Source organism: Mchenga conophoros, linkage group LG18 (genome assembly GCF_057382185.1).
Source record: "Mchenga conophoros isolate Kocher_MC1m ecotype Shallow Benthic linkage group LG18, M_conophoros_male_GT1.1, whole genome shotgun sequence".
Taxonomy (NCBI): Eukaryota; Metazoa; Chordata; class Actinopteri; order Cichliformes; family Cichlidae; genus Mchenga; species Mchenga conophoros.
In genome coordinates this window covers 18,843,285-18,869,850 of record NC_140543.1, presented here as the reverse complement: position 1 = coordinate 18,869,850, position 26,566 = coordinate 18,843,285, and the positions used below count along the sequence as shown (strand labels likewise).

Below are 26,566 nucleotides of genomic sequence, written 5' to 3'. Positions count from 1 at the left end.
CTTTCCCGAGAGAATCGAATTTCACTACAAGTATTTTTTCATTCTTCTTCACTTCTTGTTTTCCTGGTGTGTGTTGGCCAGAATCCCAAAGGCGGCCCAAGAACGAGCATTGCAGACGTCGCATCAGCCTTACTACTCCCTCCCCTCCTTAATCATGGCTCTAATACCCTCCAGATGAATAAACATCTTCATCCCTTCTCTGTTAAAGCCAGAAGGCTCCTCCACTCTCGAATCCAACAAAGGAAGAAAGAACGAAAGAAAGAGAGATACAAATGGAGAGTTGAAGAAGGAGCACAGGAAAAGGATGACAGATGGAAGGGTGGATCAATGTCGGAATGAACCAAACAGCAAAGTAACAAAGCCATGGCAAGATTTTGTGGTTCTTCCCATAATTCGTCTGATCTATCTCCCCCTTGACACAATTATCACAGTCCTTCTAATTATTTTCCTTCTTTAACAGATTTCTAATGGCAGACTGTGTTTTTTTTTTATGATCATCTTTGCAAAGTGAAGGTTTTGAGAGCTGTTGTGCAACCTTGTCGCCTCAGACTGCGTCCACAGACTGCACAGGAAGGGGGAGGGGGGGGGGGAGAATGAGGAGGCGAGGGGAGGTGGTGGGGTGGGAGGTGGTGGGGTGTCTCTGGAGAATGGGCCAGGCCCCAGACCAGCACTTCCCTGGCCCAGTAACTGTGCCAAGATACTCATGACATGTGTGTACAGTATGTGAGCGCAAATGGCAGACAGATTTAGGGGTTTGCTTTGTTTCCCCTTCCATTGTTTTCTGCTGGTATCCAGGCAGCTCGTCATCCTATCTTAATACTAAAAGATGATAAAAATGCACACACAAGACGCCGATACAGGCAAACAAACATGCCAACACCTCACCGAGCGAAGCACGTTCTTCGCTGCCCCTCACCCTCATCTTCATTTGCAGAACAAGGATGGGATATGAGGCCTGAATACAACTAGACAAATGACTACAGGGCATTTTACTTATTCATCCATCACTTCACATTGATTTATTCATGTTTATCTATTTATCAGCTGAAAAAAAACCCACTTTCCCCTAGATTGTTTTGCTAAAAGTTTGCATGCTGACGTACTTAGTGGAAAACTTTCAGGGTCACTGTCGAAAAATCCTTAAAAGAGATTATTGAGGTTCATCTCACCCTTGAATACCATCCCCTCACTCCAACACCTCAACAAATACTTATCTCCCTATTTACATAAAACCAGCGATTCTTGGGTTAGTACCTGTTTACTAAGTAAAAACACCACCTGGGGAGGTTATTTATCTTAGTCTCAGGAGAGGAGCTTGGCATGCCTGCCAAAAAATATCCCCCACATGAATTACCATCAATTCAATACAAGAAAATCAGAGGAAACATCTCAGATGCCCTGTATAATTTTACATATGATTTTTGCATCTGAAGCAACATATGGCGAGTAGATCGACGGTCACAGGCAAATTCTGTGATATCTTAAAAAGGAGAAGAAGAAGAAGAAGAATATATTCGGTCCTTTAATTTTTGTGGATAGTGCGGCCGTTTTGTGACATCCTCTTGGAATCTTCCTATCCTGCTGTAATAACAAGCTGTCCTTCTTACATGTGGCAATCTTAATGTCTATCTGGATGTACAGCTTACTGTGATGAACTCATTTCAAGGAGAGTGAATGTAATAATCCGCCAATATCAGCTCTCACTGACAGCAACATCCATATCAGCTAATTACTTTTCATGAGCGGACATCAGCTGTTATCAGTATATGGAAGGAGCGCACATTACTATTTTACTACTCGCGCGGATGAGCTAGTGTTACAAAACAAGTCCTTAATATAGAAACTGAACACAATGAGATGGTAATAAAACCCGTGTCACTCGCCCACTTACTTGGCTATTTTAAATAACAAGACCATTTCAAAGAAGGTGACTTTTAATTTCCACGGGTGTCCTGATGACATATACATGGAGCCTTACCTACCTAAAACCAGGACAAATGGGGTATGCCAATAGGTCAGAGTGAAGCTTCTCCCCTAATTTGAAATTTTCTCTGCATTCCTGGGTTAGTGAGGTGACTGTCATCTCTGCAGCTGTTCATTGTCTTAGGGAAGAGCTAGAGTTGGGGGAATATAATCCCACACACTATGCATACAGCAGGGAGAAAATATGGGCACAGAGGTGATGCACGGCCCTCTGGGTAATTTGTAAAACATGAGCCTTGGCACCCGAGTGGCATGCCAAACTTAGGGTCAGCTAAGTCAGTCACAGCAGGATTTTGTTCGTTATTCAAAAAAGTAAGGCACTGGGCACTACTTATTTTTAAATGCATTTCTTTCCTTATTTGCTGCCTATATGAAACTATTTGTTTAATTACTTTTGTGACAGTTAACTGCATTAAGTCAAATCTGCATATAATGTGCAAATCACTAAACCTAATAAGGAAAGCAAACCCAAGATCTTTCTGGTAGTATTTCAGCTTTTATCGCAAAGACGATTAATCACACTTCATGGAAAATGTAGTGACAGTGTTTTGGCTGCAGAATACACAGAGCTAAAAGCCTGTTCATCTCTGCTTTTGTTAGCCTTGACTGCTTGGTTGAGGCCGTTATACACTCACTTCTGGGTTGGGTGGTTTGCTATTAACCTTGTGTTAGCATGTCACGTTTGCAGCGACTTGGAGAGCCTTGATCTTGTGTTTGCTGCAGTAGATAGCTGCTTTTGTCCTGGACACAGTGTGCAAACGAAATTCAAAGCAATGTGCATAACTTAACAACTCAAAAGTCATAAACCGTCCTGCAGTTTTGCCATCGCCATGTTTTCACCCTCTTACCAATTAAGGTGAGGAGATTCTGGTGTAAGCGCACACAAAAAAGCTAATTAGGTTTTTTTTCTTTTGCCCTCTACTCGTCATGCAGATAATTGAGGAACTGTAACAAAAGCAAGTTCAGATTTGTTTGATTAGTGATTATCATATGATTACTGAATTAAGTCGCAGTTTTGTGTTACATTACTGTGTCATGAACAAGCTGATGAGATTACAGTAACACATTACATCCGACACTGATCACACATCACATGGGAGACTCCTTGGCACAATTTCCGCCATAGAGCACAGTGGGCAACAGTGTTTTCTCAACATGAAATTCTCCAGGAAATTTCTTGGAATTGAAACTCTAGCAAAGCCTGTTCTTCGTATTTTTTTTATTTTTTTTTTAAAACGATTTTTTTGTTTTATCAGCATGTGTCTGCAACTGAAAACAGACAGTCAAACATCATAGTGCCTTTCCTCTATCGATGAAATACCACTCTTTTGTAAAATTAGTTCCCGCAGGAACACAGATTTTAGAATAATAATATCACAGACATAGCGTACATATAATGCCTCAACCCGTACATGTTGCTTCACCAAGAAGTCTTGATTAGGATTCGTCAGACATAACATCCTGCATTCACGGCCTCTGCTTTGCTAGGCCTCAGATAACCTTTATCCTATAGGGTTTAATTAATGTCAGCCAGTCTACTCTGCCTTTCAGAAGGAAACGACTTATTCCTCTGCCCTCATGAAGCCCAAATCCCTCTGTTTCACTGGTGAGGCCGGCTGCCTTGTTTATCCCAACTACAGGTACTGCTCCCTATTAAGGCCAGCACTTGTTACAGGGAAAGGTTGAATTATTTACCAACAGCAGAGGGGGAGGAAGACAGAGGAACTAAGATGCAAGGAGAGAGGCATTTCATACATGGATGAGATTTTTATGTTGTTGTTTTTTTATAGGTTATGAACATGGCAAGCTTAATGATGCACAGACATTAGATACAGGCTCTGATTAAAAAGGCAGCTGGATTCAGTGAGTAGAAACTATACAGAGATGAGTAAATTGCCCCCAACACTTTGCTCTAAATCTCCTTGATGAAAAATATACTGCACTTTGCACCTTAACGGTAGGCGGAACTTAAAGAATTTGGTCATGTATAAATAGAATAATGTGTTTTGTTAAATAGATAACAGCGATGCTTGTGCACACTCTTCACCCAGGGCAAACTGTCTGCATTCTATCTGCATCTCAGCCTCTGTGCACAATACAACAAAACATACAGAAAACAAAAGGGAACACAGAGGGGGAGAACGAAGAGACAGACCAAACAATAAACTCAACCACAAGAGAGTTTAACTTCGTGTGTGTGTGTGTGTGTGTGTGTGTATTTATGTGTTTGTGAATCAAAGAGGGAGACAGAAAGCAAGAGAAGGACAAGGGAGATGAAGACAAATGCAGAAAGGGAGAGAGACAGAGGGCGGCAGAGAAAACGAAAGACAGAGGGAGAAATCAAATTTGCAAGAACATAACAAAAAGCTGTATCTCTGACAAAAGAGAACACACAAGGGTATTTGTCTAGCTGTCTGCACCAGCAGGATCCTCTGAAAGTTTATTAAACTAGAACCCTTCAAGAGAAGGCAGAGAGTAGTAAACTATACTACTGGGGAGGAAAAGAGAAAGGGAGAGGGAACGAGAGTAAGAGAGGAGGGGGGTGAAAAATGAAGAAAAAAAAAGCTAGCTTTTCAGCCTCTGTCTCTCAGAAATTCTTTTATTTCAGCCATGCATTAAGTAACCTCCCCACTGAGTTCTGCTCCCCTTCCTGGTGTGGATAAAGCCGTCCCTCGGGGGAGCCGCTGGTAATTTCCAGCTTCGCCAGAAACTCAGGTATTAGAAAAGACCGCTTGGGGACCTGCCACAATATACCTTCACAATTTCATACGCTCTGAAAAAGAGGGAGCCCCTCCCTCGCAGCCTACCCCCACCCTCCCAGTAAACCCCCTCGAGGGTCCCCAGTTCAAATTTCTGAAGTGCAGACAACGGGTGTATGTGTGGGGGAGGAGAGCGTGGTGGTGGGGGGCCCGTGGGACAGAGCACCAGCAATAGAAAATCCACTGCATAGAGGAGAAAAAAGCATTTCCTCTCTGGTCTGGCAGGAGTGCCTTTTTTCCCCTGGCTCCCACCAGAGGCTTTTTACAAAACATGTGTTGCTGACATGTTGACAGATTGCTCAGTGAAGTGTTAGGCGCATGCACACGGCTGGCCATTTAGGGGGACATGGCTTCCTACCCAACATCCTCTACCTGAGGCACCATGTTTTATACATCATCCCCCAAAGAAAAAAGGAAACAATAAAAGGTAAGGGAGTTGCTTCCTTTGTGAGCATAGCAGAATATCATAGAGCAGAGAGAGACTGCGTATAATGCTGCCTTAGCTGAACTGCGGTGATGGGGAGGAGCAAAGGAAATGAGAAAAAGGGAGGGAAATGGTTTCAGGCAGGAAAGACAGAGATAAAGCATAGAGGTGGGAAAAAAAGCTCAAGGATGGATGCATGGTATGCTTATGTGCAGCAGGTGAGCTTGTCAAACCAATAAAAAGCCCACAAGACTCCGTCTTTGTCTTCCTGCACTGAAGCTACCAATAGCAGGCAGGAGGATGAAATCTGATCAAAGGCCAGCTTCCAGATCCAACTTCTGCTCCTATCAGGGTATCGACAGCACACGTCTTAATCGCCCTGCGGCTCCAAAAGTGCTGCCGTGGCAACAGGATGGAAATGGGGATCATAATGTATTCATGGTGCTGGCGACCTGGGGGCTGCGGAGCACGCTCTCTGGGGACTGCACTTTACCCAGAGCCAGACGTGTCTGGGCAAAATCACTCTACACAAGACAGCAGCAGAATACTGAAGAGCCATGACAGGATGGAGAAAAGGAGGAAAGAATGCAAGAAAGAGAGGAAGAGAAAGTGACAAAGGAAGAGAAAGACGGAGATGAAGGAGCACAGAAAGTGGTAGAAATAGGAAATGATAATAGAAATCAAAGAAGAAGAAGGGCTGAGGCATTAGAGGTAAACAACACATGCTGAGTGGTGTCAGAGATTACTGTAAAGGAAAGGATGCTCCATTACTATTGTATAAAGCTGAAACTTCAGAACACAAAAGACAAAAAGATCTAAGGCTTGAGGACAGAGGGGGGGGGGGGGGGGGGGGGGAAGGCTGTGATTGGTGGGAAGGGGCTTGCTGGGATGAGTGGCTCTACCTTGAGAAGCCTGATGCTGCTTGACCAGGTGGGTGGTTGGCTGGGAAATAAATTGCAGAGGAAATTGGTCTAGATTATCAGGGCCACAAAGAGACATGGCCCTTTGGCCATGGGTAAGGCTGGATAAATGGGTGGATGAGTAAATGAACGGAGGGCTAGAAAGCAGGAAGATTGATGGCTGAGCAGATGGATGGTTCAGGTGAACTGAGAATCCAGTTACCCGCCATCCACCATCCCCATCACTGACCACCCCGCCCTCTCCTGAAAAATAACTGCTTACATTAGATTACATTCTGTGTTTTTTTTTTAACTAGCTGAATGTAATGCACTCTCCGACTATTTCTATCTTAATGATCTTCCCTCCTCTTCACATACGTGCACACACGAAGCCATACACATTCACAAGCCACACAATACACACGTGCGAGAAAAACACACACCTGCACAAACAAACAAACAAACACAAAGCTATACCCTGACCTGCTTTTCCTCAACAGGAGGGCAGCTACAACAGGCACCATGCCAGGTAAACATCCTCAAGCCTTGTGCACTCACTGCAGAGGGTAAAGCTCAATGCTGGAAACATACTCCAAAATACAAGAAATAGTCAATTATGTTTAGGACTGGAAAGACTTTCTTAGAATATATATATTCCTCTTACAGGCCCTCCTGCTGTATTAAAAACACAAACCACACATACACACACAACCTTTGCTGCATTTTATATCAAGGCTCATTCTGTAACAGAAAGTCATAAGACGTCCCCCTAGAGGTGATGATTCAAATGCATTAAGTCTCCCAAAATGAGAGAATTCACCTGCAGACTGTGGCGTGTCCTTCTGCACTAACTATCCTCCACACGTAGTACACCCTCAGGCATTCAACCTAGGGCCACAGTCAACTCCCCTGTCTCTCTTTCCTCCTTCCCTTTAGCTGACAGGTTCTTCGACTGCTAAGCTCCAACGCGGACTTCTGTGTTTGTGATGACTGTGCAGGGCAATCAAGGGAGTGAAAGAAAGCACGCAAAAAAAGGAATGATGAAGGGTGTGAGGGGGGATACGGGCAAAGAAGAGGTAGAGACAAACAAGGACATCAACAACGTGTTCACACAGAGAGATGACCCCTGGCCATCCCGAGGCATCTGGTTTATCTGGCTGTCTGGGTAAGCCACGCACACACCTAATGACTCCAGACCGGTCTGCGTCCCATAGGTTTTATCCCGGATTACGGATGGGGAATGACAATGGGCTGGTAAACTACTGTGCCGCACGTCTAAGAGCTCATATCAGACAAGGAGCTCTCCATGATGAAAAGACTAGGCTGAGTTTGAAACAAGGTTCAAAGTTACTGGAAACTTGCAGCAGAAGTTTCTGAATTACATTCACAACATGATTAATGTATCCTTTCAAAAACATGTACAATATAGGTTTAAGACGCCTGCATTTTTATTGCCGCTCTATTGCTAATTGGTATGCATCATAAATAGTATAGCACTTCCCAAACTGAAGGTCAGCTACACCTATAACTCTAAATTGTGCATAATCTTGGCAGCCAACATGGAGACGAAGTTTGGACTCTAACCTCCCAATCCCCCCCCACCCCTACCCTCATGCTACATGGCACTGCTGAACAGACCTCAATCTACTTCAGCGGTGGAGATTAGTAATCATCTAGGGTCTTCATATTGATGGCCAGGCTCAGCTTGTTTGCATATTTACTGGCCTCAGAGCCCAGTCGCCTGAGGTGAGAAGCAAATTACATTTCTGCTTACCCCCACGCACACAACTCTCTCGCACTCTTTCGATTTCTATCCCTCGTTTTCTCCTCTTTTTTTCCCAACCTTGTTTCTCTTAACATGCTGATCAGTCATCTTGCGGTAAGCATCCTTGCCTGCCCTGGTTGCATCTGAATAGCAGTCTCATTTGGCTAACATCATCACAGCGTAATCTTGTTGGAGAGAGCAATCAGTTTACTTTGGAATTAGGTATTCTGTTGGCGGGCCCAGAGAGAGGGAAGGCTCATAGGGTTTAAAGGATGCAAACGAAAGCATGCTCTCCAGAATACAGTCTTGAGCCTGATTGGGTGATAACAACCCACACAGGCTCCATGTGAGAGTAATGAATGGCCAATGGGAGGCCTGAATAATAATGCAATTGGATTAAAATCCAATCATAAGATGGTTTTGTCTGTTGACTTTGTTTGTGGGGTATGTTCTACAAACCAAGTTCATGATGAGAAAGATGCATCATGCTTTGACTGGGGGCACATAATGTCCTAATATAAAGATTACCACTCTGTTTACTACGGCCTGATCTCTCTTGGCTGTCAGTCAGTCTTGCAGGATTTTGTTGATGTGATTTCACTGTACACATATTGCATTTATAATGAGCCTGATAACACGGTGGAGTGACAGCACCAGTAGATGTTCTTTGCCGTCTTAAATCAGTGGCTTATTTAGAGAATGGCTGCCACAGGTGGTGAGTTACTATTTAATCAGGGATTTTAATGTCTCGGTTTATCGCGGAGACATGTTCCAAGCTGGCAGCCTTTCGCAGAATCCTACCCACTCCTTGGGAGGTCCTCTCTAAGGAGAGGCTCTCTGATCAAATCGATTGACTCTTCCAGCAGATTGATCAGCCAGGCAGGTTGGAGGTGGAATAGATCAGATAACCTTTACATTCTCAGTCCCCCCCCCCACCCAATCTGTCCACTGCTCTTAACATTAGAAGGACGTCTCTGTGCTACCTGACAGCATGTCTTTACTGTTGAACCATTACATTCTGTTATAGCACATGGTGCTTTCACTGCCAAAGCATAGTCCAGCTGGTGGCCTTGGAGACCTTAAATGACACCCATCGTGCCCATAAAATAACATTTATGAACCTACCTTCCAGTCTGAAAATGGCAATTAGTGCTAAGGAACAAATGTGCTACTTTACACGATATTTGAGAATCCCTGTCCTTGCGGGTGGTTCAACTTCTCATATCCTGAAGTGTAGGAGTGGCTGTTCCACAGAGCCACATAGCAGCCCCCACCCAAACACTGCCCCCTGGCCAACAAAAACAACCCCTGGGAAGGGTAGAGGAGAGGGGGAAATGTTGAGTTGGTGATAGTGTAGCCCCAAAGCTCCTAAACCACAGTGGCTAGCAGGATGCCGTCACAGCTGGCTCCGTTCCTTCCTGTGGGCCCGCTCCACAGAGCTCAGCCTGCAGGGAGACATAAACCTGTCGGACTGGTCACTCTTTCCACCACCCTCCGACTCCCTCCTTCCTTTCCTCCCATTACTGGTGAGTTTGGCAAAAGCCATGTAAGGAAAAAGCCCTATGGGGATCAATGTGCAGTACATTTCCACACAGACATGAGCAAAATCCTAAGACTTTTTTTTTTTTCATTGGGGGAAATTGCAGAAGACGATTCAAAAGCCTGTTTCATTTAGGTGTGCATTGGGGTGAGTGAGGTATACACTGATTGGTGCACCCAGGTCACATCCTCATAACCTGGGGGTGATTATTATTATAGGGAGACATGCCACTGAACAAACGCTATTTGGCATATTTCACATACTAATACAAAAGGATAACTGATAACTGTTATAGTGCCATCTGATTCAAGGTCAATAGATTACTGCAAACTAAAGAAAATGTAATAAATGCATTACTAATGCTCTATAATTTAAAGGAGCATGAAGAAGACAAAACTTTGAACACCTGATTGAAAGATGCAGGTGAGCGAGAGAAAGAGAAATGGGGAAAACTAAGCATTTTACAAAGCATGTGTTTAAAAATGAAACCCTGGATGTCCGTAAAGTTAAAAAAAAACAACATTTTTGCCTTTTCTTTGTGTCTAGTTATGTTTCTCTGTATCTGCTTCATCATTATTCTGGTGAGTAGTCCCACGTTTGAAAGGGAAAAAAAGAAAATCATTTGAATTCTGGGGACCCAGAGGAGAATGAGCAAAACCCAGAGGTAAGATCCAAGCTCGCTCTCCGTGCCCTTCCGTTGGCTGCCTACCTGGTAAACATCTCCACAAGCTCCTTGCTTTCAAAACACGTCAACCGGTGCCTATGTACTTTAGACTGGCCGGCCAAGCAGGAATTGAGACTTTATTTGTTTTTTACTTTTTCCCGTCTCTCTTCCGAGCCATCGCACATAACCTGTCTGGCATTAATGATGTTGTTAATAAAATACGGCAGGTCTGTGGGTGGATTTGCCTGGCAGGCCTGGTGCCTGTCCTTCTCAGAGATAAGCCCACTGCTGGCCTTATCTACCTCCCACAGCCCCACCCAGCAGTGCCGAGCACTGGACACACAACCCGTCAACTCATCATTGGCTAATTACCACCTCTGACTGCCTTACAAAGAAGGCCTGGACTCACATTGCTGCTAAGATTGGCTCTTCCCTACCTTCACTGTCTTTTCTCTACTTCTTTATTATTTTTTCTGACTTTATTCAATCTAAATATTCAGTTTTTTATCTCCTTCTCTTCATACATTTCACATATCCCTCCTAGCGAGGTTACTCCTGCCTCCTCAGCCACCAGTTAAGCACAGAGTCTACGGCAGCATTTTTCAGCTGTCACTTGGAACAGGGAATAATGTGACGGCTTCATTGTGGGTGGTCAGGTAAATCCTCTGTGCACCTTCCACATATGCATCTTGAAAAGTACAAATGTTTATTTTACAGTCTCTTAGTAAGGGCTTAAGCCATTTGTGAGCTGGAGTCAGTTCAATCTCATAGTTTCAGCAGAACAGCCGAAGTCACTTGTGTTACAGAGAGAGAGAGCGGTTTCTTTTATTCAATTGTTTTCCACTTCCACAAGCGTGTGCCAAGGGGGAGGAAAGCGCCGGCTTAACACGCTCTGCAATTCAACACGGCCAGACGCAGTCCTATTAAGATTTAATGTGCCATTCTTCTGCTTGTGCCGCTGAAAAAGACTTGCAGGCTGAGGAAGAGAGTGAACAAAGAGCAGGCAGAGCCAGGGCCAGGGAGAGATACTGAGTGTGAGAGAAACCGAAACAACCGCTTCTTGGGCTGGTCATTGTCTCAGAACTGAAGACAGTAGTTTCAAAGGACCGCTACACAGCAAAAAGGGGAAATAAGAACACTGTTGTTGGTATAGGTTTTCGCTCAGGTGCTTGTAGCTTGTAGTTCTGGGTGAGTGCAGGAGATTATCTCTGTTTTGTCCACATGTCATCTCGGCTTTTGTGGCTACCTACTTAAGAAAGAGGTCAACTGGATGAAGTCCCGGCATGTGTTTAGCCTCCTGGGCGATGAATTATGTGTCGTCTAAAATGCAAAGTGCAGGCACGCAGGTGCTGAGAGGGAGCGTGTGTGCTCGTGCTTGTTAATAAGTGTTTGTGTGTGCACGGATGACTGATTGAACAAGCGAAAACGTGAGAGACACAGAGTGTTAGATAGATGGGGGATGCGGATACGAGAAAAGCAAAGAGTTGCAGTGCTAGCCATTGTTGTTTATGCTTTAAACCCACAAAGCCGAGCAAAAAAAACACACAAAAAAAACCCTGCAAGTTCCTCTATTCTTATTTTGATGGTTTTTCTGCAGAAAATGCAGCCCTCGTCTGACAAAGACCAATAAATACTTTATACAGTGCATAATATGTGCCGTGTGGAGCACAGGGGAAAGAGAAAGAGGGCGTCCTCACGAGGGCATATGCTTTGAATTCCTAATGACATTCCTGTTAACGTTGCTGGCACTGTTGCACAAAGAGGAAATGCACGGGGACTCTATACCACGGAGTCAACATCTACTTTAATATCTTTTCTACCTCTTTCCCTCCATACCTATTTTTCTTTTCTCTCAGACGCTCACGTAGAACATGCCCCCCACACAAACACATACACAGGAAAGACTCAAGCCCAATTGTAAGAGCTCACTCTAGCATGAGGTCTCTTTTCAGTGGCTGCGTTGTGCCAGAAGTAGCTATTCTCCCCTGACCGCCTCTCCTCCTTTCAAAGCCTTGTAATCAGTGTGCTGCTCTTTGTACCAGGATGTCGCAAGACACCCCGGCAAAAACACAGCAGAATTTCTGATGAACGGCGGTGGCTCAGAGTTCGGCTAATCAGGTCTTGTCATGTCGCTTTTCTTCTTATGTGAGCCCTTTTGAAGCGAATAAAGTCTTTGCAGTTTGGCACATTCTTCTTGGCAGCTACAAAGCAGCTGTTGGATCAATACACAAAGTTAGTAGAAAAAAAACAGTACAACCAATAGGAGCCTGTTGGAAACAGTTAGTATAAAGCACGGACTGCCAGGAGTCTGTTCATAGTTGAGGGTATTACTGAATGTTTCCATGCTGCTGACCCAAAGGCTTGATGTAAATGAATTCAAACACTTCAAGCAAACATGTTGTGGTTGGGAATAGAAGGGGGGGACATTGATCAGCAGGTTTAAAAAAGAAATGGTGCCCATTGCAAACAGAGAAAGAGTTTCTATCATATTAGCATGTTCTGCATTGTGAGGAAATGTTATTGTTTTTCAGTGAGTATTAGTGTTTCATTTGTATTTTTCTCATAAATCTGAAATGTGTTTTATTGAAGCTGAGTGCATTTTGCAGTGTCTACAGGGATGAGGAAAAGGGGAAATCTACATAATATAAATCCATATATGGCCCAGTTATCTCTCTCTCTTTCTCTGTTGCACCCACTCTGATTGATTCCTTTATCTGAGGGAAGCAGAAGACATGCTCTGTTTGCTCGCACAGTGGCCGGCAGGAAAGCAGAGAAAGACACTTATTAAAAAGGTCATCTCACAGAGGGTTAAAATAGCAGGGCACAGATCTCTCTGGGGGGAGCAGACATGCCCCTCCTCTAGTGAAGGACACAAGAAAAGGTGTTGCTCAAGGGAGCTGGACCCATAATGAAAGAACGGCCACTAGGCTGCCAGCCCATGTGTGCACTAGGCTATTCAAATACCTTCAGAGACGCGGAATTGAAGAATTGACCGAGTAAGGCTGTGTGAAAATGCAATCTTTTGAATTAAACTCTGAGCTAGAGGTGTTATTTTTATTTACAGTGTGGGCTAGTAAACACAAGCTGAAATGAGATGAGAAGCAAGGTATTTCTTTGGCGAGTAGGCCTGAAGGCATGTTTCCTTGCCTACCACTGCAATCTCATACCTGGCATATGAACATCTCTTGTGCCAACTGAGAACAAAAGTCAAACTACACACACACTGTTTCTCTTTCTCCATTAAGGATAGGTAACACTATAAGTGTGCGCAGACAATGCAGCGTGATAGTGAGACAAAGCATTTGTGAAGCGTTTTTGGAAAGTCCTATGGAATAGCTATGCCTCCAGCCTCCTGTCTCTTCCCCAGGGTAGCCTAAAGCCATGTCGGCAGGATGCTGATCCCCACACGGAAACCTGATCCGCAGCCATTCTGGAGCCGAGGGGTGGGGTGGGGGGGGTGGGGGGTCTCCCCCCTCAGAGCCTCTCTACTTCTGCCCCAGAGTTAGAGGGGTGCTCTGGGGGAACATTCTTCTAGCCCTGCCCCAGCCAGCCTCCACTCTCAACTCTCTAGAGGAGCATTCTTCCAGCCCTGCCCTAGCCTTCACTGGGATCTCCTGGGGAGCATTCCTGAAGCCCTGCCCCAGCCCAAGACGGGCTCCCTGGGGACACATTCCTGCAGCACTCTCTCTCCCTCTCTTTCACTCTCCACATCTCCCTTCTTCTCCCTTGCTCTCTTTCTCAGGCGCTCGCCTTCCTCTGCAGTCCAGCATTAGTGCGATCAATAGCACCGATCGCATCGGGGACACGAGGCAATCCATACCCATGTGCTCCCTTAGCGCACTGCAGTGGCCACAGCTTAAGTGCATGGGAAGGTGTTATACCTCTGCCAGATGGGGAGAGACAATGGCCGCCATTGATCGCAGTGACATGTAACATCTTTTTCTTTCTCTCTGTCCATCGGGTGTGGTCGACACACAGTTAGAATCTGTTTAGACTTTATTTCACTTGCCTTATCCGACTACTTTTATAATATGTATTTTTTAAGCTTACTGACTGTATATGGGCTGTCTGTCTTAGGAAACTCACTGTATATGTTTTGATGGGAGGGGAAAAAATGCAGAGTTGTGTCAGCATGCAAATCTTCATACATGGATTGGTTCCAGTCAAGCTTTTGCAATTTGTTAACCAAAAATAAAATATTTGAAATCGTAAAAATGGAGAGTTTAGCAGGTGCTGATGGTTGATTAGAAAACGGCTCTAATAAAGGATCCATCTGTGAGTAGAGACTTGATGTAAGGCAGATTAATTGGTCATGGATGTCTACATAATGCCACATAGGAAATCTCATATCCCATATTCCAGAGAATGCACAAACACATACTCACAGACATACACACACACATTCAAAGTACTTAGTATGCCATCTAGAAGTTTCTTTTCTCCCACTGTGTTTGAATACTAATAGAGTGTTTCTGCACAATCACAATACCCTAATGGCAATTAGAATCTTTTGTTTGGCTTCCACAGGGGCTCTTATCCAAACTGTGTTTTTTTTTTTTCATCATTGAGCAATTAAGAGTTATTTGTCCATAAGATTGACATTTTTAAAAGACAGGCTTAATTATAGAAAAAAAATATGGCTGAGTCAGTCATGACCACATACTGAAAATGCTGCTGAACATTAAAGACCTGTCCCTGAATCAGAAACACAACTTTATAACATTATTGTTTTCTCAGTGTTGTGCAACAGTATAAGTATAGGAAGAACTTTAATTAAATAAAATCCTTTGTGGGGTTTTTTTCTTTTCTTTCTGCATTCCTCAAATTGTCCCCAAACAAAGACTGTCCACACATCTGCAACGACTTGATTGAATTGGGTGTCAGATTGAAGAAAAAAAGAGTGACAGGAGACTCTGCACTTTCTTTCCCTTAGACCAGTCATTTTTTTTGTTGGATGACAGTAATGCAGAAGTGAAGAGTGCAGTCAGTTTTCAAACCTTTAGCTGATTGAGTGTCGCTTCTTCTGAATTTAAACACATAGCAGGGCATAAAATCAATTGTGCAATGCACATGTATGCGTTTCTGCTCAAATTAACACAGACAGGAGGGTAACAGAAGGCATTTTTACATATTGAGTACACAAAAACACGAGACTTGAGGCTGTCTCACAGTTAATGGAAAATCTTTGTAAAACTCATGGGATATCTAACCTATAATTTGTGGTTTGCTGACGGTTGCAAAATATGAAATCAAACTGTGCTTGAATGTAAACAGAAAAGAGACTATTGCTGGGCATACACAAAAGTGCTAGCTGAAACATTCTAAGAGGGGGCATAACACACGTAAATACTGTTTCTACCAGCTGGGGAAGATTCCTTACAGTCAGAGAGGCGCATGACCCCGACAACTGTGTCTGTCAGCTAGTCAGTAATAACATCCTGCTGCTGAGTGACCCAACAAAAAAAGTTGTGTTAAAAAAAAAAAACAACAACCTAAGGTTACAATATGATGTTTATACGACACTTTCTTTCTTTCAAAGTTTCACAATAAAAGCCTTGTTAGGAAGGGTTTCTGTGCACTGAGGTGCTCCAAGACTTTAAATTTGAAATGGATAAAGTAAGCTGTGACATTGAACTTAGAGCACATAACCACAAGGCTTAAAGGACTACCTCTAATGGAGCGCAACAGTGATGTTCTAGAAGCAGGGGTTTTGATTATGAGCCATGGTGTTGTAATGTAGACTTACCAAGAGCTACAACACTGTGAAACAACAGTATGTGTTCTTGTAGGAACCACAGGTCTGCATGAAACCCATCTTATTTGCAATGTCACGGAAAAGAACTACCCTACAAAACTGAAAACAGCGACATCTCTAATTGGTTGAGGTTGTTGTTTCCTGCAAATGCTTACTTACCAGCTTACTTTTTATGTTGCTAGTGCAGTTGAGTTTTTTTTTCTGTCTTATGTTTTATATACATTCATTTATATATATACATTATACATACATTCATTTTCTTTTTAAAATTCAATGTGCTATCTATTCCACTTCAATTATCGAGTGTATCTTTAAGCCATAAACTTTCTTGCTTGCAATTTCTCCTCTTGTGTCCATTTACCATCCCTGGGGCATCAATAAAAGAGTCGATTACTGGGTTCAGTGAGAAATATTAAACATATTAAAGAGAAAAATCCTCATGATAACACATGCAATGACTGTCATTAAAGAATTATGACTGGCATTTTTACACACCATGCACTACATGACTTTATTGGACTTTGAGCCCAAATGAAACAGGCTAGTCATCATACTTAAAGACTGAATGCAACTCAATCGTAAACATCTCTGGGCTTTTCTGTTGAATGACAAACAATAGCGTCTGTACTACATCTGAAACAGAAATAGGACATTTTAGTTCACTTTATTTTTGACAGTAGAAAGAGACGAGACATGTGCCCAAACACTATGAAATGAGTATCAGATGGTGTTTCTCAATACGGGCCTGTCAGGGCATGTAAAGGAGGACAGCAAGTCCAGGAGAAGCACATGGAAACCTTCAGTTCACATCATTAGTTCTGTCTGCCACCTTGTCAGGGTATTTATAGTCCTATTCATCCATCAACAGGTCAATGACACAGTCTGCCAATGGCATCCTTCTCTTTCAATCCCACAAGGTATTACTACTGCAGCTAGCTCGCACTGGGAGCAGCTGAGGGACTTTCCTGGAGCAAAGATCCATCTCCAGTTGGTGGTCTGGTTACTGTGGGACCTACTAGCTCCATGTTACTAATACTCGGTGTTATTGAAACGTTTCGAATTAGTATGGTGCCGTATAAAACCTTGCACTGACACATGTAAGGACACGAGGCTCATACTATAAATACATATACTGCTATCTATTTTAATGGGCACGTGTGGGCCTGTTTAGATGTCGTCTCTGATGATATTAACGTACACCACAATATAACTAATGCGCTATGTGTGTGGAGGCCTGTGCTGCTGGATATCTACCAAAGAAACTGGTAGTCTGGTGTTGTGCTCCCCTTGGTGCAGTGTACTAACACACATAGTGTGGCATATTCTCAGATGAAAGCATAGAGTGAGAGTGGGAGAAGAGCTGAGTGGCAGAGTGGAGGGGAGGCTCGGTGGGCTGAACGTTGTTTACCTGTCAGCTGGCATTGATTAATCTTGTGTTCGGTGAGATCGCTCAGCGACTCGAACACCTGCCGGCAGCTGTCGCAGCTGTGCAGCGCGGGCTCCTCGTCCTCCTCCTCTCCCTCCTCTCCTTCCTCTGGAGAGAGCAGCCTCTTCCTTAGATGCCCGGTCTCACCATCCTCCGCCGCCCTCTCGAGGGCGCACTCTGGATCTGCCGAGCCACAGGAAATGACAGCACCACATAGTCAGAGGGGTGACCCACACAGCGAGGTACTACGGCTTCCTCTGGGTGACAATAAAATGGATTTCTAGACTCTGGATTTAATAAAAACAATAATAAAAACTGTAATAAAAATGCAGGTTCAATTTGGGCCTCTGTAACTCAACCACTCATGCCATAACAGAACTGTTGGGCAGGTGCGGGCGAGAGATATACAGGCGGAGAAGGCGGTACGACGCTCGCACACACAAATCCGACACACACATACAAACACACAAGCACGCACCCTCTGTTATTAGAAATGGTTTTACGTTGTGTTTGCCCTGCTTCACCCAAGCAAAACTTCAGTATATGAAACTAGACTGATGGGAATATGTGTAGTTAATAAATCCTGGATTGCAGTTTTGGCTGGACCAAAGAAATATGAAATTCTGCCAGCGAGTGCTGAATTGCATCAGTCAGCATCTATCAGAGGAGAAAGACCTTGCCATATTACTCAGACATTTAGACCAGAACTGTGGATGTATGTAGCATAGCGCAGGAAGACACACAAAAACTGAGATTGGTGTGTGTTGGGCTGTCGTCACGACACACTTCCCTAAATTATTCAGCTTTGCTCGCAGGCAGCTGCGGGTCGCGCACATCAATATTCTTCAATCCATCTGCAGTTTTGTCTCTCGTTGGCTTTGTGCTGCAGCAGTGCCAGGGGTGGGCAACTTACTACCCTGAATCAGGAGGAACCATCTTTCAAATTACCACTCTAATCTGAAGTTCTTCACGTGATACTAAAGCGTTCCGACAGCAAATCAAACCTCGCATCGCTCACTCGCAGCGTACCACGCATATCTTCATTCTGACACGTAGTTAAGCCAAAGCAGCTTGGAATAGTATCTTATTAATAGGCAGAATGGCCCGCAGCCCTGTCTCTCCTCACATTGCGACCTTTACACTTCACAATACTTCTAATTAAAACACCATATTTACAATCAAACAATCATGCCACCCTGGTTAGGCTTTTGCGGGGTGGAAGAAAAGCCTCTGCACTTCACTGGCAGCCATTTTAAGCCCCACTCCAATAAGTGTTCCTCGGCTTGTCTGGAAACTCCGGAGGGGAATGTTAGGAGTAAGCCTGTTTTTTTCACCCCGCACACAGTTAACAGAGCCTGAGGACAAGGAGTGTGTGGCACCAAAAGCGTGCAGGTGTGGCTGTACTGGTGCTGGGTGCGTGTGCACTGGGGCGGCCATTTTAGGTCCTCTTTCTGTTAGGGTGCTCTTAAACTGTGAAATTCCTTGAGGAAAGGCGGTCGAGAACTCATCAAGGCCACCCAGGGGTTTTTTCTTTCCCCCACTTGCGCCAAGTATTGATGTAACATCACACCCTCCATTGTCCTTCCCTCTTGGCGACTGAGGCTCTCGGAACATGCCCTCTAAAAATATCAGCACTGTGGTCCCCGGTGGGACCATGCAGAACAGAACAGAAGGTGTTTCAAGAAAATGAAAATCCCAACCCAATCCTCACAGATGCAGGCCTTTCTTGCTCTGGGGGGAAACACTTCTGACTGAGGCCAAAAGCCACACAATATAGAGTTATGATTCATCCGCACACAGAGGCACAGAATTCACAATATGCACAGAAATATGAACACTTCATGTGTGTGTGTTTTTTACAGGGTGCCTGTGGAGGAGGTTAAAACTTTCTTTTTTTCCCAAAGGCCTTCATGAATCATTAAATTCTCTAATATTACAGCATGGTCCTGTCAGGGAAAACAACTGATGGCTACATTTAAGCATTTTATGTCTAATCTGAAATAGAAATACATTCCTCTGAGCAGAGCGTGGATGAATTTCACTGGTATTCTCATATTATTTCATAGATCCACAATAACGACCAAATAAAATACATTTTTTTTATGATTACCGGGGAAAAGGATCAGCGTTATGCATTCGTAAGTTTGATTTCCAATCCCTTGCTTTCTCTTGTTTTAGGTAACAACTTTCTGCTCCAACTTTCAGCGAATCCGAGCTGGGTCACTGCACTCAGCTGAGGTGAGCGACCTGAGCTGTAGCGATGCGGCACTGGAAGTGTAAACTGTTACATGTTTGGGGGAAGGGGATGGGGGCGGTGGTTTGGAAAGTCGCTCTGGGGGCGTGGGGGTTTAGACACGGCAAGGTCACGTCCAACCGTGGGATTAAAGAGCCACATCAATACTGAGGTTCCTGTGCCTCTGGGCCTCATACAGTAATCCATCAGATCAGGACATTCTCTTCTACCAGCCTCTACTGGCTGGACAGCAGATCGATACCAGTATGCTCGGGATGGCTGTGGAATATTGGGCGAAGATGTGTAAGATATTGAGAATTTTTCATCAGGCCCAACGCCCTTGTTAATTTAAAACAAAGGTTCGAATTAACACCCTTGTTAATTTCCGATGAGCATCTTAACAGCGTCGGCGTGGAAGGTAAGGACAAGAGAGAGGCTACACTGACCGCTGATCCATACTCTGATAAGGGCGGCTCAAAGGGAGATGATCATAGCTGCGACTGAGAAATTATTCATAGGGGGGATATAATGAAGATCTAACAAAATGATTTCTAAGGATAAATTTCAAACCTTTATTGTACTAAAAGCACATTAATACTGTACTAATAAAATGTGGGGATCTGAATGGTGATTGACGTCTTTAGAGCCGTGTAATATCTGTCCGGGTCCAAATCCATCCATCACGCGCACACTTATGATCTCTTATGGTGCCTAGTGACATTTATCATGCCACAACTTTCATCTTGTGAGTTGAAGACTCTCCTGGACCCCCTACCCTTATATTATTGAATATTTTTTTGCTTTTAAATATTTATAACCTTTTAATTGATATTCTCTTCGCTGCTCCATTAGCCCCACCAGGGACCCGTGGTCCCTAGCAAGGAAGCGTAGCCTCATCCCCCACTGTCTGGCCCACACACTGTGACAGGTGCAGACACTGACCACAGGGAGAGAGGGAGGCATGAGCACAGAGGGATAGAAGAAAATATAATAATAAAAAACAATAATAATATAAAGTGAACTGTCTGGCCAAGCCTGTTAATAGAATTTTAATCTAAAAAGTTTAAGTCTCTGCGTGAACCTTAACACTGGAGATTTAATATCTAACCCTAAGCTAGAAAAATTCATAAAAACTTGGGCCTACAATAAAGAGAAGACAAAAAAGTAGTTGTGGATGCTAGGCACAAAATTTAACGGATGTCAGGGTTTTAATCTGAATTTGACTCAAATGCATCTGAGACATACTGAGCACAAAAAAGTGTGAAACCACTGAGGGCCATGTTCTTACTTGCCTGTAGATACAGGCTCCATCAGGGTTTAGCCTGACAGAGCCTCCTTTGTGCAGCGTAAGAACTTGGGTGTCAAAAACATCATTACCAGTGGACCCATCTCCTCATTTCCCCATGATGTTACAAAGATCCTGATCTTACGATGCCCCCACTCCACCACCCCACGCCCCTCCCCTCTCTCCATGGCACCCCGTCCTACAACAACCCACTCCCAAGTTCGAATTAAGAATTTATTCCAACCAGCAAGCAGCTTCTCTCGACACGTGTCGGCAGGCCTGATCAAAGGTGGGCACGCTTCTTTATCAGAGTGAGGGAGGCTGTCAGAAATAGGAGGACATTAAGATTGAATAACCTTCACACGCTTGCCGGCACCTCATTATTTAAAAATCTGAAACTTTTCTTTTTTTTTTTTTTTTTTGCCGAGAACCTACCATATATAGGTCACACTACATTCTAATGCCACATGTGCCTCCAAGTATATCCTCCTCTGTGAGGATGGGACTCGGGGCTCTCCGCTTAAACCGTCACATCCACTGATTCGCCATCATTAAAGAATATGATGCGGCGACAGGGCTGTGAGCTTGACACTTGCCAGATTGTTAATAATTGTCAAGAATTTACATGTGTGTGTGTCTAAGTCTAATTATTAATTATTAAGTCTAATTATTAGTCAGTCATTTGATCCATTTTAAATTTGAACACCGATTAGCAGAGGTGTTTGTCAAAAGCCATTTCTCTTAGAGCACTAAAGACGAGCTTAAAGTGGTGCACTGGCAGAAAGTGTTTGGCACCTTGTTATAAATTACAAATAAACATGTAGTATTTTTATGAAAATTTTATGATGCACGCTGAGATGAAGATAAGAGTAGCAAAGGAAGGGAGAAAAGGTGTCAAACAATTACAGGAGAGACAAGAACAAACAACGGAGACAACAGAGAGCAGCTCATGAAGCAAGCAGCACATATAATCACAGGTATACAGATGGCATCAACCGCCATTAAAATCTCTGCACCAAAAAAAGATATGAGCACACAAAGAAGAATGGAAATCAAAGAAGCTGAATGAGAAACAACATTTGAACACACCAAATGCTCTTTCTCTTGTTCAGCCGTCTCACTTGCGCTCTCACAGGCAGTGATAATATTGCACGGAGCGCCTTGCTATGCCATTAGTGCAGTAAAACATCAAAGGAAATGAATAATAGAGAATATGATTTTCTGAAGTGGTGTAGTGAAAGAGCCTTTTCCTCTTCCTGCTGTTGCGAGCCCTGCAGTACATTGATCTGTGGGCAGCCTCAACCTCAGCCAGAGCCAGAGTCTCAGACACCGCACCAACACGCAACACTACTCCACACTAGAGCACCTAGCCACCCAGACACCCCTTCAGATCTCTGAAACTCTTCTATTTGCCTCACTCCACTCCACTTTGACAGAGCTGACACAGTCTTCTAAAAAAAAAAAAAGAAACAAAGAAAGAAAAAAGCCTCAATCTGTAATAGCCAAGAGCAAAAAAAAAAAAGAAAGAAAGAAAAAAGAAAGGGATGTATATATAAAAGAGAAGAAAAAGCACTGAGCATGTGGTTATAATTACACACAGGCAGCGCAGTGGTAAAGCCAAGCTGCAGATCTTAAGCCTGCTCCAGACTCTCTGGGTAAAAAAGCACACTGCCTCATTAAATCTCAGATATCACACTGTTCCTGCCCCTCTATACTATGCATAATACTGTCTATCTTTTAGAGGGCCTCTTTTGTTAGCATTTCTCCTTTGCCTTTGCTACATATCAAACATGAATAAGAAACAGGATGCAGGGTCTGCAGAATGCTTGCAGAGTCACAGAAGAGCGCAACTGGGGGTCTACTTATGAGGCAGATCCTGACACCATGTCTGGTGAAGCCCTTAGCTTGTCAGAAGTCTAATGGCTATTGTGGCCCTGTCCGTCAAAGCAGCAAACGCATGACAATCAGGTAAGCTCTTTCTGCTGCTTTTCAGTTTGATTTTATGAGGACTTGTTGGGGCATTATGTAGAATTACTGCATTTTAAAACTCAGACAGGTGACAGATAGGCAAAGCGAAAGCTCGCTGTATCTTAAAAGTTCATCGCTGCAAACAACTATTTCCTCATTGACCATTCGTCAAGCTGCATCCTGAGAGGAGGTTAAAAAATAAATCAGTCAAACGAAGTCAAATGAGGAAAGTGAGAAATTAATTTGTGCGCCCTCCTGATTTCTCCACAGGCAGACATCGATCATGTGGCGGCTGTCTCCCCTCGCTCTGGAGATAGAGGCGGTGCAGAGACGGGGAGATTCGTGTGTCTGAGGGGGTCGTTGTAATCAGGCACACTCATTAGCTCTGCTTTGGCTCTGGATGACAGGAGGTCTCCGAGGCAAGTCTGCCTCTTATGCCCAGTCCTTCATCCCTTGAGCCGGGGTTAGACGGGCAAAGGAGGCAGATTCTTTTCAAAGAACCACCCACCAATAGCCATCAATACAAATTAACACAGCAGAAGATGTATTGGCCCGGCTATTTAGTTTAGCCATACACAAATATGTGGCAAAAGGGTCTAATAGTAAGTCTGATGAAGAGGAAAAGCTCAGTCGGAAACAGATAGCAGAAAAGTGTATGTGCAAAAACTGCTTCTTTCTAAATCAGTGCAGGAACCTCACATCTACCTTAAGATACCAGCTAACAAACAAGACATCAGACAAAAACAGTTACTGAGTACTAGTGAGCAAGTGAGTTAAGCCAGGATTTACTGCAGTAATGCATACAGCTCCTGTATTTTACACAGAGGCACTCAGAACGCTATGGGTAAATGCTGGACTAATGTGGCAGCCTAGGAGTACCCAGGGTCCCCAGCCTGCTGGGCAAAACCATCCATATCGGGTTTAAAATAACCACGCCTGAGACTTAACCTTTACCAGAGACAAATGAAATGAAAATATACAGTGTGGTGCATCAGGAGCAGGCTTCATTCATAGGGGGCTTTCTGCTAGCCTGACCTGAATTACCGCTCTGTTCCTGGAGGGCCACTGTGAATGGCACGCGTGGAGACAGGACACATTCATCTGCGTAGCTCTATTCTACATCATACAGAGGGTTTGGAAACAAAGAGCGTAAAAAAAAAAAAAGAGGCAAGAACACACAGAAACACAAGGACAGCTATAGGCACACCTGCATGCGTGCACACAAACACGGAAAATGCACTAAAGCGCTTGAGTTATAAAAAACACATGCAACCATTCGGTTTACAGCAAGAAAACCTCAGAAACAGGAAGCACAGACTTTATTTCATTCTGATCCCAACAAAAAATTTTACAGACAGACGCACACACATAGGCGCACACACACAAACGCACACAGAGACACATGATCCACTTTCCAGCCGAAAATGATGAAATATGAAATGGAGCATTACCGCTTGGAATGGCAGTCTGCCCAGGACTGTGCTGGTCCTCTGTCACATTGTCTTCTACTGCCAGAAAAAGAGAAGGGGGAGAAACAGAGGGAAAGAAACAGTTAACAGCGAAAAACAAGTTAGACACATTGAGATTTCCTTCTTTTCTATTATTTACTATTGAGATTTTCTATATGGAAACTCCAGGAGATTTCAGCAGCTTTCCAAAGCTCAACCTGTGGTTTGGCAATCCGCACAAGCCTTTCATATGTATGAGGTTTGGCAACGAGGCAAACAGCCACCCACGTAAATAACATATTGGACTGAGTAATGACGTGATGAATTATGAACGTCTCCCATGAAACACACTCCCAACATCAACAGTGACCAAGTGAAAAATACCTTGATGACTATATTAGTAAGAAGGTTGCACGGTGCACTGGTTAGCTACGTTAGACTGGCATCATGAAAAGAGCACTGCAGCATAAATATGGATCTTCCTAAAGCTGTGATCCTGTGATCCAAAATGAAACCTACAGTAAAGTATACAAATGTAATAAGACGCCAACAGACACATAGAAAATAGATGCAGCCAAAGTGGCTGCAAAGTGTTTTTGCTCTTTAACAGGGTGGGTGACAAAATAGTGACGGCTTGATCGGCACTCGCATCTGCTCATTAGGTGCATGGCAGCTAAACCACTTTTGACTTTCTGACAACAGCACCGGCCTTGAAAAACACGACTTATGTTTAGTAAAAGGTAGGAACCTTTTACATTGGAGCCTTTTTGGAACCGGTGAGAGTTCCTCGTGGCATGTCAAGTACAAGAAATGAAATGGATTTTAACAGCGGGAAGAGAACAAAAGAGTCTCCCACCTGTTCCATGTAAAATGAGGGTCTCACTGAGGACTTCTTACGCCTCTGCGTTCCACCCCTGCAGTTGAAATGCATTCTCCATTATGTCTTTTCTTTCTAGCCTTTCATTTTCCTGGGCAAAGAGGAAGGGGGAGTCTGACAGGACCTCCCAGTAGGGGAGTGTGGCAGTGACTGCCAAAGCAGAAACTGGCGCACTTTTAAAATCGCACAAAATATCCTGTACTTTGCATAATTAAGCCAGGATCCTATGGTGGCAGAAGCCTTTTCCACAGGGGAGCACAAGTTAGTGTCAAGTGAGGTGTCAAACTTCAGTGAAAAATGAAGAGGAAAGTGTCGAGCTGTTTCTTATGAAGACAGCAAACGATGGAGCGACTATGGTTCGCTGTCATCCGGTGTCCAGCCAAAAGTGAATTTTCAAGGAACTCCAATATAGAAAAAAAGAATCTTTTATTCAAAATAAACTTGTAAAGAAACGACAATGTAAATTCAGTTACATATAGGGATGTTTTCCGAATATCTTGAATATTTCCCCGAGCAACAATTATAATTGATGTAGGAAGAAAATATGCAAAACAAATGGTCATGGGTCTAGCAATTAATTAGCTAAATCAATTAAAAGTGATGGAGCAGACATAGTTGGACACCGTGGAGGTATATATCCCTCAGAGCCTCCAAAGAGGACTGTTTCAGCCAACAGAGAAACCTTGTCCTCTTAAAGGAGGCCTTAGTGGCTGGCGCCCTGAGAGTTTAATGAGTTTCTCTAACACCGTTGAGCGCCTTGCATCTAGAATCATTTAAATGGGCTAGAGATAGGGGGTCCTAATAAATCCCCCATGGTTCTATCAGAGATTGGTGGTGGGAGCTGGAGTTTTTGTTTTGATTACCGTCCCTGTTGGTGAGATGAGGGAGTTCAGGCAGAAAATTCTATTTTACATTGCCATAAGAACTTAAACATTACAGCAGTTTGCGATGATTTGTCACCACGGTGAACTTATTAAAAGTTTTGCCATTTAAAGTAAACAACTTCCATCACCGTGCAAATTCTTTTCTCATTTGCACCTGTCTGCTAGATAATTAATAGCTAGCTAGGAGCAATCATAGAGGGTAAGCTGTCAAGTCAGGCCAAATTCCTGTGACGTTTCCTTCTAGCTGGACATTTGATGAACAGTCATAACAGTACATATATAAATAGGGTGGGCACTTTTAATTAATATACTCTGAAGCTCATGATTACCTCATAATGACTTCAGCTGACTGCAACTCAGTCCACACTGCTGTAACTGCATCACTGCTATCAGTTAATTAATGTTTGACAAGGTACAGTGTATCACTCAGTCAGTGACAAACTGTAATCATGCCGCAAGGTTTTGTTGATACAATACCAAACACACATGGGACCATTTCAGCACAGCTCCTTTGATTTTCAAAATGCAGAGCAGGAAAAACATAATCCCACAACAAGTGGCACAGCATTAAAGGCCGCTAATTAACACAATGGCCAAACACACACACAAAAAAAATGAATGTGGAGTAACTGTCATTATATCGTGAGTGACAATTC

General features: G+C 43.6%; 1 protein-coding gene across 3 annotated transcripts in view; it reads right to left on the bottom strand.

Moving 5' to 3' along the window:
* LOC146553582 (zinc finger protein 521-like) overlaps positions 1-26,566 on the bottom strand; it is an 88,615-nt gene that overhangs the window by 56,585 nt on the left and 5,464 nt on the right. For 2 of the 3 annotated variants that reach the window (XM_085253472.1, XM_085253474.1), the window contains exons 2-3: positions 24,153-24,209; positions 17,198-17,398 (exon numbers count right to left, since the gene is read on the bottom strand). In XM_085253472.1, coding sequence (XP_085109598.1) covers positions 17,198-17,398; positions 24,153-24,209 — 258 coding nt within the window. The remainder of the gene's footprint in view (positions 1-17,197; positions 17,399-24,152; positions 24,210-26,566) is intronic. The other variant, XM_085253473.1, reaches the window with a different exon arrangement.